Source organism: Delphinapterus leucas, chromosome 15, assembly GCF_059928025.1.
Source record: "Delphinapterus leucas isolate spDelLeu-1000000601 "Yukka" chromosome 15, BTC_Dleu_Yukka2, whole genome shotgun sequence".
NCBI lineage: Eukaryota > Metazoa > Chordata > Mammalia > Artiodactyla > Monodontidae > Delphinapterus > Delphinapterus leucas.
This window is the reverse complement of record NC_143143.1, coordinates 65,497,287-65,511,856: the sequence shown is the minus strand read 5'-3', so window position 1 is coordinate 65,511,856 and position 14,570 is coordinate 65,497,287. Positions and strand designations below refer to the sequence as shown.

The 14,570-nt window shown below is 43.5% G+C and overlaps 1 protein-coding gene across 2 annotated transcripts in view; it reads right to left on the bottom strand.

Annotated features, from left to right (window-relative positions):
* Window positions 1–14,570, bottom strand: part of CNBD2 (cyclic nucleotide binding domain containing 2) — a 72,938-nt gene that overhangs the window by 16,797 nt on the left and 41,571 nt on the right. For both annotated transcript variants that reach the window (XM_022592528.3, XM_089896832.1), the window contains 2 exons: window positions 9,733–9,910; window positions 7,707–7,827 (listed from right to left, as the gene is read on the bottom strand). In XM_022592528.3, coding sequence (XP_022448236.1) covers window positions 7,707–7,827; window positions 9,733–9,910 — 299 coding nt within the window. The remainder of the gene's footprint in view (window positions 1–7,706; window positions 7,828–9,732; window positions 9,911–14,570) is intronic.

Sequence of the window (14,570 nt, the reverse complement as noted above, 5' to 3'; positions counted from 1 at the left end):
TAGCCCAGGGATGGAAACAACCTAAGTGTCCATCATCGGATGAATGGATAAAGAAGATGTGGCACATATATACAATGGAATATTACTCAGCCATAAAAAGAAACGAAATTGAGCTATTTGTAATGAGGTGGATAGACCTAGAGTCTGTCATACAGAGTGAAGTAAGTCAGAAAGAGAGAGACAAATCCGTATGCTAACACATATATATGGAATTTAAGAAAAAAAAATGTCATGAAAAACCTAGGGGTGAAACAGGAATAAAGACACAGACTTACTAGAGAATGGACTTGAGGCTATGGGGAGGGGGAAGGGTAAACGGTGACAAAGCGAGAGAGAGGCATGGACATATATACACTACCAAACATAAGGTAGATAGCTAGTGGGAAGCAGCCGCATAGCACAGGGAGATCAGCTCGGTGCTTTGTGACCGCCTGGAGGGGTGGGATAGGGAGGGTGGGAGGGAGGGAGACGCAAGCGGGAAGAGATATGGGAACATATGTATATATATAACTGATTCATTTTGTTGTGAAGCTGAAACTAACATACCATTGTAAAGCAATTATACTCCAATAAAGATGTTAAAATGAAGAAAAAAGAAAAAAAAGAAAGGAGATGTGAAGTAGGGTTTGGAACAGCTTCCCCTTGCCCGCCCTCACCCACACTACCACCATTTGGGTTCCAGACCTTGAAGAATGACCATCTAGTCTGAGCCCTGGCCTTGTCTCTCCTTGGTAAGACTGGAATGGAGATGTGTTATCTTTCTTATGAAGTTGTTGAAGGTCCAAACAAGATGGTGTGGTGTGTGAGGATGCTCTGGGAGACGTGAAGCTCCTCACACTTTAGTTGTGCTCAGTGCAATGGGCATAAAGGCCCTTCTGACCTGTGCCAGGCCTTGCACAGAAGCCAGATGGCTGCTCTTTAGCTCCTACTGTGTGGGAGAAACATGTGTGTAGACGTAATCCTCACAACCACCCGGCGATATAGGGATTATCAGCCTCAGATGTGGAAAGTAAGGTTCAAAAAAGGAAATTTACTTGCAAAGGTCATGTATCTTATAATTACAATAACAATGATGACGATGATGACGGTGATGACAGCACCAGCTAATGTTTAATGAGCCTTCACTAAATCCCAGGCCCTCTTGTAGCTTTGGGGTGTGTTAGCTCATGGAACCCTCACTAGAACCCCATGAGGTGAGTCCTTCTATGATCATCATTTTACAGAGGATGCTGATGAGGTTAAGAAACTTATCCAACATCATACAGCACAGAAGCAATAAAGCTAGGATTTGAATTCAGACGGGCCTGCCTTTAGAGTCCATGCTTTTAACCACTACACTGCGAGGAAACTGAGGCACAAAGTTAACTAACCTGCCCAAGGTAACAAGACAGAAAGTGGTGGAGCCGGGATTTGAACCAGCAATCTGTCCAGGGCCTCACTGAGGGCAGTACCGTCAGCAGGCACTGTTATCCATCTCCACTCCACCCCACACGTTCCAGCCAGAGTCAGGTCTTCAAGTAGCTTCCCAAAGCGCCCAGGATAAAGCAGAACTCTTCATCGTGGCCACCGATGCTTTGGCTATCTCACCCTTGTAAGTCTCCTGCCTCGTTTACTCTGTTCCAGCCATGCTGCCCTCCCTTCCAGTCCCCTCAACATGCCAGGCTGCTTCCTGCCTCAGGCTCAACCTGCTGTTCCTCTGTCTGGACACTCTTCCCCCAGGTTGTCTATAGTTTATTCTTTTTGTCATTCAGGTCCCAGCTTAAATATCGCTGCCTTAGAGCAGCCTTCCCTGACCACTCTGTTTAGGAAGACCACCCCCTTCAACTCAGCTTTCTGTTCCATTCCCAACACCAATTTAAAACTTTCTGTGTGGGCTTCCCTGGTGGCGCAGTGGTTGAGAGTCTGCCTGTTGATGCAGGGGACATGGGTTCGTGCTCCGGTCCGAGAAGATCCCACATGCCGCGGAGCGGCTGGGCCCGTGAGCCATGGCCGCTGAGCCTGTGTGTCCGGAGCCCGTGCTCCGCAACACGAGAGGCCAGAACAGTGAATGGCCCGCGTACCGCAAAAAAAAAAAAAAAAAAAACTTTGTGTGTGTTTGCTGCTTTATCTGTTTACTGTCTGTCTCCAGGCTAGATCATTAGCCCCATAAGGGCAAGAATAATGTCAGTTTACTCACCCACAGTGGCACTTTGGGCCATGCTTGGAGCATGATAGATCCTCAAGAAATATCAGCTGAGTGAATGCTCCAACGGAATCATAGAACATTAGAGTCAGCAGCTCACCCAGGTGAATGTCCTCATTTTCTGATGAGGGTTCAGATTCAGAGAGGTAAAGTGATTTGCCCAAGTCCACACAGCAAGCTAATTAGAAGCAAAAACTACAATATGTGAGGTGGCCCATCTGCCATCTCCCTGCTGCTCTGCCCAGTCTTGGCCATGTCTGAGGCCTCAGCCCGCCTATTCCCTGGAGAAGCTGGTTCCCCTACACCCCCTGGCTCAAAAGCTGGGTCTCTTTACTCCAGGCCCCAAGCTCTGCTGTTTCCAGGGCTGACTCAGCTCTACACTCCTGCCTCCAAAGGAAAATGTGATCTCCTACCTCCTGGTAGGTGAATACAGTCACAGCTGTTACCATTCATTCTCCTGCAAATGAAGCCAGGGCCTTGAAAGCAGGGAGAACAGAATTTTACCAAAGGCACATCACAGGCATTTTCTTCAACAGGATCTCGTTAATGAATATTTGGTGGTGGGAGTTTCTCTGCCCTGGGTCCTGTGTGGTGAATGAGGCAGTCAGAGCCTTGCTCCGAGCCTTCCAGGATTGCTTAGAGAATCAAGTCCCAAGTCCCTCTTGTTCCATCTTCCACAGCCTCCCGCTCCTGTCACCCTCTACCAGAGTGAGCAATGCCTTGTCTGCCCTGTGGTTCCTCCATGCACCCAGGGTGCCAGGCACCCTGGCTCCTCCGCGGGCAGCCCACGAGGCTGCATGCACGGCAGGTGCCTGGCCTCAGGTGGCCTGTGTCCAGTCCTGAGCACCTCACTCTGAGACACTGAAACTGCAGGGAAACGGAAGTGAGAAGGCTGGAAACGATATCACATGAAGACTGAAGGAATGTTTTCCCTGCATAAGAAAATAATTAACGGGGCACAGATGCTGAATGAAAAACAAAACAGCATTCTTTAAATACCTAAGAGGCCACCATGTGGCGAGGAAGCTGATTTCTGTTTGTTCTTGGGGGGATGGGTAAGCGGGGGGTCGGAGCTCCTTAAAAATTGTAGAAGGCAAAAAAAAAAAAAAATTGTAGAAGGCAGAGTTTTACTGAGCAAAAATAAGAGCTGCTGAAAAGCTCGGAAATATTCACGCGGTATTGACCGAGGGCTGTGCTAGGGCCTGGGGCTCCAGACAGTGCTGGGCTGACCTCCCTGCCTCGGGGTGGGGGGGTGGGGGGCGCACAGGCCAGAGCAGGAGCACTAAGAGCTCAGCACAGCACTGGGTGAGGACCCTGGAGATTCATGGCAACAACGATGACAACACATCAGAAGACAGTCCCCCCACCTCCAGGAAGACTGAGGTGCATCGCTACCCACCAGGAGGCCTCGTGCCCTCCCCGTACAGCTCACCCGCCCACCCAGCTCCAGTACCTATGGCCCAGCTCCCACAGTGGTCAACTCATGGCCAAGTTTGTTTCACCCATACATCCCCCCTCCACTATGGGATAATTACTTTTTTTTTAAGATTTTTTTTTTAAGGGAACCATTTTTAAAGTCTTTACTGAATTTGTTACAATATTGCTTCTGTTTAATGTTTTGGTTTTTTGGCTGCAAGGCATGTGGGATCTTAGCTCCCCGGGGATCGAACCCGCAGCCCCTGCATTGGAAGGCGAAGTGTTAACCACTGGACAGCCAGGGATGTCCCTGGATAATTACTTTTTTTTTTTTTTTTTTTCCGGTACGCGGGCCTCTCACTGTTGTGGCCTCTCCCGTTGCGGAGCACAGGCTCCAGACGCGCAGGCTCAGCGGCCATGGCTCACGGGCGCAGCCGCTCCGCGGCATGTGGGATCTTCCTGGACCAGGGCACGAACCCGTGTCCCCTGCGTCGGCAGGCGGACTCTCAACCACTGTGCCACTAGGGAAGCCCTAATAGACTTTTTTTTTTTCCTTTTTTATGTCCTTTATTTTTTCATATTATTCAACACTTTCAGATTCAGGTTTCAGATTCAGATTCTGGCTCTGTGAGCTCCTGACATACATTTACCAGATTTCCATGAGTAATGGAACTCTATTCATGGACATATATTTATTGAAATTTTAATAACTGACAGTCTCTGTGCTGGGTTCTGAGACAATCCCTACTATAGAGATGCGTATAGATCACTGAGGAAAATATACAAGTTCACAGTCACAGTCACTGTAATGACTTCATGAATAGACTTTTCTTTAGAACAGTTTTAGACTTAACAGAAAAATTGAGAAGATAGTACAGAGTTCCCATATACCCTGCCCTCGGTTTCCTGTTAAGATCTCACATTAACTGTGATACCTTTGTTACAATTAATGAACCAATATGGATACATAATCAATAACTGAAGCCAACGAGTTATTTAAATTTCCTTTTTCTCTTCCACAGTCCTATCCAGGACACAGCATTACATTTAATTGTCATGTCCCTTTAGGCTCCTCTTGGCTGTGGCACTTTCTCAGACTTACCTTGTTCATGATGATCTTGACAGTTTTGAGGAGTACCGGTCAGGTATTTCTTGGGTCGCCCCACTATTAGAATTTGTCTGATTTTCCTCACGATTAGACTGGGGTTATGGGTTATTGGGAAGAGCGTGCCATTTTCATCACACCACATCCCACTTTTATAATCTCATATTAAGGGGACATACTATCAGCATGATTTATTACTGTTGATCTTGGCCTTGATCACCTGAGTGAGGAAGCACTGCTCACTCAATGGTTTTTCCTCTGTGAAATTATTCTCTTTTTCCTCCTTTCTATCATGTACTCTTTGGAAGGAAAGTCACTATGTGCAGCCCACACCGAAGGAGCGGTGAGTTATATACCCTCTCTTTTAGGGCAGAGTGTCTACATAAATTATTTGGAATTCTTCTGCATGGGAGATTTGTCTTTTCTCCCCTGTTTATTAATTTATTCATTATTTATGCATTATATCAGTATGTACTCACAGATGTTTATTTTGTACTTTGGGTTATAATCCAATACTACTTTATTTAGTGGTTCCGATTGTTCCAGCTTTGGCCACTGGGAGCTCTTTCAGTTGGCCCCTGTGTTCCTTTGATATGCCCACTCCCATCAATGTAGGGATTTTCTCCCCAGCACATCCTTACTTCCTGGCACTACAAAAGGCTCCAGGCTCACTCATATATATCTTGTCCTGGTTCTAGACTCAACCAAAGAGCCCTTGTTTCTTTTGAAGAATGGTATTAGGAACCAAGATCTGGGCGCTATGTGTGCTCATTGCTACTGGTGTGTGTCATTTCTTTTAGGCCCTGTCGGCTAACAGAGCAAAAGATACATGTTTATACATATACCTATAAATATTTCTTTATGGAACCATCTGTATCTATATTACGATAGACATAAATTCACATGATGTCTGCAACTCTAATCCATTACCACATGGATCATTCTAGCCTCCTCCCCTTGCATATCTGTATATTTCCACTCCAGTGGTGAAAAACCTGGCTCCTACCCTCTGCCATTCATTTACTTAATTGATACATTTCAGTATACACATATAGCAGTATCAGAATTGTTAATCCACACACCCATGGAAACACTTTGTCATAGAGTACAATGCTCATGTGCAGTTCCTTTTGTTTTCAGTCTTAGAGACTCCACTCATCTCCAAAGTTACTTAGGTCAGGACCTTCTCTCCCATCCTCTTCACTGAAGTTGGTTCATAGATTTGTAATAGTGTTAGATTCTCTCCTCAGTCTGCATTTCTTCCTGGGGGATCCCCTCCCCATCTCCTAAATGATTTTTGTTGTTGTTACAAATTGCATACATTAAGGTTCACTCTGTGCTGTAAAGTTCTATGGGTTTTGACAAATGCTTAATGTTTTGTATCCACCATTACAATAATTACAGAGCAATTTTATTGCCCTAAAAATCCCCTGTGCTTTACTTATTTATCCCTCCCCCTGAATTACAAACCTCTGGTGACCATTTTACTATATCCATATTTTTGCCTTTTCCAAAATGTCACATAATTAGAATCATACAATACTTCATCTTTTCACACTGGCTTCTTTCCCTTAGAAATATTCATTTAGGGAATTCCCTGGTGGTCCAGTGGTTAGGATTCTGGGCTTTCACTGCTGGGGCTGGGTTCAGTCCCTGGTTGGGGAACTAAGATCCCACAAGCCATACTTGGTGCAGCGAAAAAAAAAATATTCATTTAATTTTTCCATGTCTTTTCATGGTTCCCTAGCTAATTTATTTATTTTTTATTTATTTATTTTTTTGCGGTACACGGGCCTCTCACTGCTGTGGCCTCTCCCGTTGCAGAGCACAGGCTCCGGACGCGCAGGCTCAGCGGCCATGGTTCACGGGCCCAGCCGCTCCACGGCATGTGGATCTTCCCGGACCGGGGCACGAACCCGTGTCCCCTGCATCGGCAGGCGGACTCTCAACCACTGCGCCACCAGGGAAGCCCCACTAATTTCTTTTTATTGCCAAATAATATTTCATTGTATGGATTTATCAGTTTGTTTATATTCACCTTTCCATATAAATTTTAGCATTAGTTTTTCAATATCCACAAAATAACTTGTTGGGATTTTGATTGGGATTGCATTGAATCTATACATCAAGTTGGGATAAACTGACATGTTAACAATACTGAGTCTTCCAGTCCACGAACATAGAATATTTCTCCATTTATTTAAATCTTCCTTGAATTTTTTCATTATAGTTATATAGTTTTCTGCATATAGATCCTGAACATATTTTGTTAGATTTATACCTAAGTATTTCATTTTTTGTTACTATTGTAAATGACATTGTGTTTTTTATTTCAAATTACAATTGCTCATTGCTTTATACCCTGTGACCTTGCTATAATCATTTATTAGCTCCAGGAAGTTTATTTGTTCTTTTTTGTTGTTGTTGTTGTTGTTTTGTTTTTTTGATTCTTTAGAACTGTCTATATAGACAATCATGTCATCTGCAAACAAAGACAGCTATATTTTTTCCTTCCCAACCTGTATGTGTTTAACTTCCTTTTCTTAATGCACTAGCTAGGACTTCCAAAACAATGTTGAATAGTAGTGAGAAGGGACATCCTTGCCTTGTTCGTGGATTATTTTAAAGCAAGTCCCAGATATCATATCATTTTATCTGTAAATATCTGGATATGTATCTCCTAAATGTAAGGACTCTTATTTATTTATTTATGGCTGCCCTGCGTGGCACGTGGGATCTCAGTTCCCCAACCAGGGATAGAACCCATGTCCCCTGCAACGGAAGTGCGGAGTCTTAACCACTGGACCACCAGGGAAGTCCCATAAGGACTCTTTAAAAAACATAACCACGATACCATTATCATATCTTAAAAAAATCAAACAATATTCCTTAATATCACCGAATTTAGAACAGGATGATTTTAAACATTTACTCTCATTACTTAGCACCCCCAGCCCTTCATGTTACACACTCTATTGTGAACAAGGTTCTCTGCACACTTACCAAGATTTCTCCTTGCTCCACGGTGTGAATCTTCACGTAGGCCCCCACTGCAGCCTCCTTGGGGAGATCACCATACTTCGTATCAATCATGGGACACTCGATGAAATGAGGACACCTGGATCTGAAATTTGACACCTTGTTAAAGAGAACTCATTTGTAACACAGCCAGTTCATGAAGCCCTGGATAAGCAGCCCCCATTCAATTGAGATCGCCCCTCCCTTCTCCCAGGTGGTGAGAAAACTGTCAGGATTTGGAGAGGTTTAATAGGAAGAAGGCATGCACGTGAGCCAGGCCTGATGGGTGAGAAGTCCAGGCTGGCTGACTTAATGCTCAGCACAAGGAAGGGATTTCTAAGTCAGAGCTGTCTAAAAATAGAAAGACTAGTTTGAGAAAGAGTAAGCTCTGTCCCCCTGGGGACACAGCGGAGGTTGGGGCTCTTCTTGAGAGGCAGGCAGAGAAGAGATGGCTTCATTTGTTTGTTCACAAAAACGGGTTTCCCTGAGTGATCTGTAGACTCGGTACTTTGTTCACATTGGAGTGATTTTTACACAGGCAACCCTGTTGTGCTTTCTTTGGTCTCAGGCTAGGTAGAAGGAAGAGACAAAGTATGCTATCTGGATTAGAGGCAGGGAAAGGATTATTCATTAGCTGAGAGCATAGCTGAACTCACCCAACATGTACACAAGGTAGGCTTCCATTCTTGCCTCCCAGGACATGCCCAGCATATGTCTTTTATTTTTTACTGTGGGGACAGCCTGTCCTCTTTTTCCTCACTATTTACAGTAGAGAAACTAAGTCTGTTCCATCTCTACCTTCAGAAGAACTAGGATTGGGATTTCAAACACTGGATCCTTTGGAAAGAGTATCCATCAGAGGTAAAAAGAACAAAGAAACCACAGGGTGCTCATTATGGAGGTAAGCAGGCTGGAAATGTTAACAGGCAAAGGATTCCCCGGGGGCACCAGGGAGATTGTGACACTGATGCCATTATTAGTATGATATTTTTACTTCATATGTAATGAAGGGGCAGGCACTGAGCTGCCTCTAGGCCAGTGCCCACTGAGTGTCCCTTCCTCTCCAGGAAAGGCAAAAAGCACAGCCTTCATTGTGCATCCACCTTGTTTCTGTCACGACCATCATACCAGATAGCAAGACTGAGCACTAACAAGCTGCTCAGGTTTGAATCCTGACTCTGCCACTTTCTATCTGTGTGACCTTGAATAAGTAACTTAATCTCTCCCTGTACCTTGGTTTTCTCACCTGAAAGATGTGAGTGATAATAGCAGTACTTACCTTGTAGGGTTGTTGGGAGAATTAAATTAGATAATCCAGTACCAGGCACAGAGTCATTTCCATAAGTGTTAGCTATAATTATCATTTGCTGGTTTACAACAAACTGAGACTTAGATGCTGTTAGCTACAGACCAGGAAACTGAGGCTTAGAGAGGTCAAGTCCCTTGCACAGGGACACAGAGCTAAAATAAGTGGCCAAGCCAGTATTCAAACCCAGATTGGACTGACTCCAAAGCACTTATCTACTGCCTCCCTTAAATGAGCAGACTTTCCTTAAGAAGCTCAGAGTCAAGGAGATATGGGTATGTATGTGTATGTATAGCTGATTCACTTTGTTATACAGCAGAAACCAACACACCATTGTAAAGCAATTATACTCCAATAAAGAGGTTTAAAAAAAGAAGCTCAGGGTCAAAAAGGCCCAGTGATATACAAACAGAATGTCATCACCAAAAACTGTGTCCTGCCCCTTCTTCTTCAGATGGGTTCCCTGAAAAAGGAAGCAGCCACCCCCTAAAGAGGCCCTGTGAGCTGGAGGCAGGGAAGGCAGTCCCCATATCAAACCTAGAGGACCTCTGGAGGCTGCCTTCTGCACACATCCCAACCTTTGGGGTCAAGCTGTGATTGCTACCTCCGCCCCCTCCCCAGCATCCCTGACATTCTGCCCTGTAAGTTATATCCCCCTTTTCAACCAGAACCTGGACCCTTCTATCTGTCAAGGGCAAAGCTTACTTGATCTTTGGGCCCAAAGTCTTTGGGAGAGTACTTCCAGAGGTTTTAATCTTCCTACTGAAGCTGGATCCCTGTTGCTCCTGGGCTTTCCGGAGATGCAGAAGTTTCAGAAAACTAAAATCCTGTACAGGATATGACCTGATCTGGAATTCCTTAAATCTCTCCACAGGAGACAGATCTATTAGAGAAAGCACAGGAAAACCCATTAATGGGTCTTTGCATACATGAGGGTTGTGCTGGCGGTGTCTGGAGGTATATCACAATCTCCTGTGTGGCTAGTCTGATGCACAGGGGAATTAAGAAAAACAGGAAAGAAAAACACTGTGGCTTCCACTGTTGTCCCTCTGTGCCAGGTCCTGACCGAGAGCCTTTACATCCATTACATCTAGACAAATGTCATTAGCCTAATGTAAGAGAGAAAATGAGAAGCAGAGTTTAACACCCAGGAAAGGGCTGAAGCTTGTATTTGAACTCAGGTGTTTCTGATTCAAAGCTCATGTCTTTCCATTAACAGATCACATTTATCTGGGCTTTCAAACTGGGACTGGGGGCAGGAGGAGCAATAAAAAATAAATGGGTGACCAGCCATAGAACCTTGGACAAGTCTCAATCTCTTGGAATCCTCCTAGGACTATTGTAAGCATTACAGATAAAGTATGTGCTATGCCTAACACAGTGCCTGGAACATAATAGGTCCTCTGTGAGCATTAATAAAAAGATCTCCAACATGGGGCTTCCCTGGTGGCGCAGTGGTTAAGAATCCGCCTGCCAATGCAGGGGACACGGGTTCAAGCCCTGGTCCGGGAAGATCCCACATGCCACAGAGCAACTAAGCCCACGAGCCACAACTACTGAGTCTGCGCTCTAGAGCCCGTGAGCCACAACTACTGAAGCCCATGTGCCACAACTACTGAAGCCCATGCGCCACAACTACTGAAGCCATGCACCTAGAGCCTGTGCTCCGCAACAAGAGAAGCCACCGCAATGAGTAGCCCCTGCTCACTGCAACTAGAGAAAGCCTGCGCACAGCAATGAAGACCCAACGCAACCCCCCCAAAAAAATAAATAAAATAAATTTTTTTAAAAAATAAAAAGATCTCGAAGAGAATACCACTGAGAAACACTATGCTGAGTGAAAGGAACCAGATACAAAAGAGTACATACTATAGGACTCCATTTACATGAAACCCTAGGAAAGACAAACGTAACCTATAGTGATGGAAAGCAGATCGGTGGTTGCCCAGGGCCAGGGGTGAAGGATAGGGATTGACTGGGAAGGGGCATAAGGGAATTTCTGGGGGTGATGGAAATGTTCTATAACTTGACTGTGGTGGTTACAACAGATGTAAATTTGTTAAAATTCATTGAACTACACACTTTAAGTGTGTATCTTTTATTGTATGAAAATGAAACCTTAATGATATTGATTTAAAAAATAGATCTTCTGGGAGTTCCCTGGTGGCCTAGTGGTTAGGATCCTGGGCTCTCACTGCCGTGGCCTGGGTACAACCCCTGGTCGGGGAATGGAGATCCCACAAGCTGTGCAGCATGACCAAAAAAAAAAAAAAAAAATACCTCTCCAGTGTTAGTATTAAAATTAATGTTAATAGAAATAAACTCGAACTACACAAGGAGTAGGCCTAGAAAAACAAAGCATATATAAAAAAGCCCTAAGTACAACCTATTTAGAAGGCATCTTAGCAATACTTATCAACATTTTAAATGTGCGTAGCCAGTACACACTGGACCAAATACTTGATCCAGTAATTCTAAGAATTTATCCAATATGTTTCTGTGCACAAGTATGCAAAGATAAACACACCAGGAAATTCACCACAGTAGGGTAATAGCAAAAAATTGGAAATAATCCAAAATATCTGTAAAAGGTAATTGGTTTAATTGTGGTATATCCATACAAGAGAATAAAACTCAGCTATTAAGAACCATAGATCTAGACTTCTGCTTCCAGCCAAACAGAGTAACAGGGACTACTCTCCCACCTGAAACTAATAAAATACTGGGCTAAATACATGAAAAACGTGGCTTTCATGACACTGGGCATCATGCCATGAAGAACCATTATCCCTGCAAGATAGAAAACAAATGGGCTGAGCCCTACTCTTGCCCCAGCCGACCACCTGGAGACCTTCTGGGCAATGGTGCCGGAAAGGGAAACCCAGGAGGAGCCCAGCAATCTCTCTGAATTAATGAGACAGAAGTGAGTCCAGGGAAGACAAGGCAGCTGGAGTTCACAGAGCAGAGTCCCAGAAAGGAGAAAGTTGCACAAAGAGAGAACTCTGAAGATCTTCCGAGGGTCCCCTTTGGTCTCAGCTGAGTACTGAGCAATACATGAATGATGTTAGGAAACCACCAGTGGTTAGGCAGCCACTAAGATGGCCCTCAGTGATTCCCACCTCCTGATGGCCACACATTTGTGTACTATCCTCCCGTTAAGTGTGGGCTGGATTTGATGCTAATAAATAGAATATAGCAGAAGTGATGGGATATCACTTTTGAGGCTAGGTTTAAAAGGCTTCTGCCTTGGGTATACTCTGTGTTGCTCTCTCTCACTCCTGGGGAAGCAAGCTGCCGTGTCATAAAACAGCTCTGTAGAGACACCCACAAGGTGAGGGACCAAGGTTTGGAAATAGCCACGTAAGTGAACTTGGAAGTGGGTCCCTCTCAAGTGAGTCTTCAGATGAGACCACAACCCTGGCAGACAGCTGCAACCTCACGACAGAACTTGAGCCAGAGGCAGCTGGCTAAGCCATGCTCAGATTTCTGACCCAAAGAAACTGAGAGATAATAAATATTGTTTCAAGTCACTAAGTTTTGGGATAATTTGTTACGCAGTAATAGATACAAAAATGCTACCCAAGGCTGGGGAAAGAACCACCCAAAATGTTTAGAGGGATAAATAATCAGAGTTCACACAGGACCAGAAATAGTTCCTGTTCTCAACAGCTAGAATAGAAAGGCTCACAAGTCATGGACACCTGTGGAATATTCAGAATGGCTTTGTCTCATGAATGGGGCAAAATTAGCTCTAGATTAAACACTGCTCTGATCTTACCTACCAAAGCCTAAATGCTAGTCTTTAAAAGATCAAAATATTTCCAAGTAACTTACCTGCATCCCAGAACAAATCTCAAAAATATTTACAGGAATTTTAAAATATGTAGCACCCAAAATTCACAGTTTCTAGCATTCTGTGAAAACTTACCAACCATGCAAAGAAGTAGGAAAATATGAACCATATAAAGAGAAAAAAACAATAAACTGAAACTGACCCAGAAATGACAGAGATAACAGAATTAGTATTCAAGGACATTAAAATAGCTATTATAATTGTATTCCAAAGAGGAAATTGTGTGTATATTAAGCAGAGACATGGAAATTATTTAAGAAAAAAAAAAAGACCCAAATCAAACTTTTAGCTATGAAAACTGCAAGGTCTGAAATGAAAAATACATGGATGGGATTAATAGCAGATTAGACAATGCAGAAGAAAGACTACTGAACTTGGAGACACAGCAATAAAAATGATCAAAAATGAGAGAAAAAAGACAACAACAAAAAATTAATAGAGCATCAGTGAAACAACTTCAAGCAGTCCAATATACATGTAACTGGAGTCCTCAAAGTGGAGGCGAAAGAAGGAAAGATAGAAAAAAAAATTTTTTAATGGTCAAAACATTCCAAATCTGATGAAAAATATAAACCCAAAGATCCAAAAAATTAAATGAACCCCAAGCACAGAAACATGACAAAAATTTTGTGAAGGCACAGTGTGACCAAATTCCTTAAAACTACTGATAAAGAGAAAAATTTTAAACCAACCAGGGCAAGGCAGTGGTGATCACTCTACCATGTACAGAAATATCGAATCACTATGTTGTGCACCAGGAACTAACATAGTGTCGTGGGTCAATTACCCTTCAAAAATAAACAAGCTCATAGAAAAAGAGATCAGATTTGTGGTTACCAGAGGCAGGGGGTAGGGCAGAGGGGGAATTGGATGAAGGTGGTCAAAAGGTACAAACATCTGGGGCTTCCCTGGTGGCACAGTGATTAAGAATCCACCTGCCAATGCAGGGGACATGGGTTCAAGCCCTGGTCCGGGAAGACCCCACATGCCGCAGAGCAACTAAGCCCGTGCGCCACAGCTACTGAGCCAGTGCTCTAGATCCTGTGAGCCATAACTACTGAGCCCACGTGCCACAACTACTGAAGCCCACATGCCTAGAGCCCATTCTCTGCAACAAGAGAAGCCACCGCAATGAGAAGCCCACACACCGCACCGAAGAGGAGCCCCCGCTTGCCACAACTAGAGGAAGCCCATGGGCAGCAATAAAGACCCAACGCAGCCAAAAATAAATCAATAAAAATTTTTAAAAAGGTACAAACATCTACTTATAAGATAAATACTAAGTAATAGAGATGTAATGTACAACATGATTAATATAATTAACCCTGCTGTATGTTATATACGAAAGCTATTAAGAGAGTAAATCCTGAGAGCTATCACAAGAAAAAAAAATTTTTTTTCTTTTGTATCTATGTGAAATGATGGATGTTCACTAAACTTATTGTGGTAATCATTTCATGATGTATTTAAGTCAAATCATTATGCTGTATACCTTAACCTTACACAGTGCTGTATGTCAATTATATTTCAATAAAACTGGAAGAAAAGAGAACAGCCATAGCAAAAAGGCATTATTACGTACAAAGGATATACAAAGTTATGCAAAGAGGTTATACAAAGATAAGAAGGTTGGCAGACTTCTTATTGAAAACAATGCAAGCCAGAAGACAGACTTTAATGCAAATCTTTA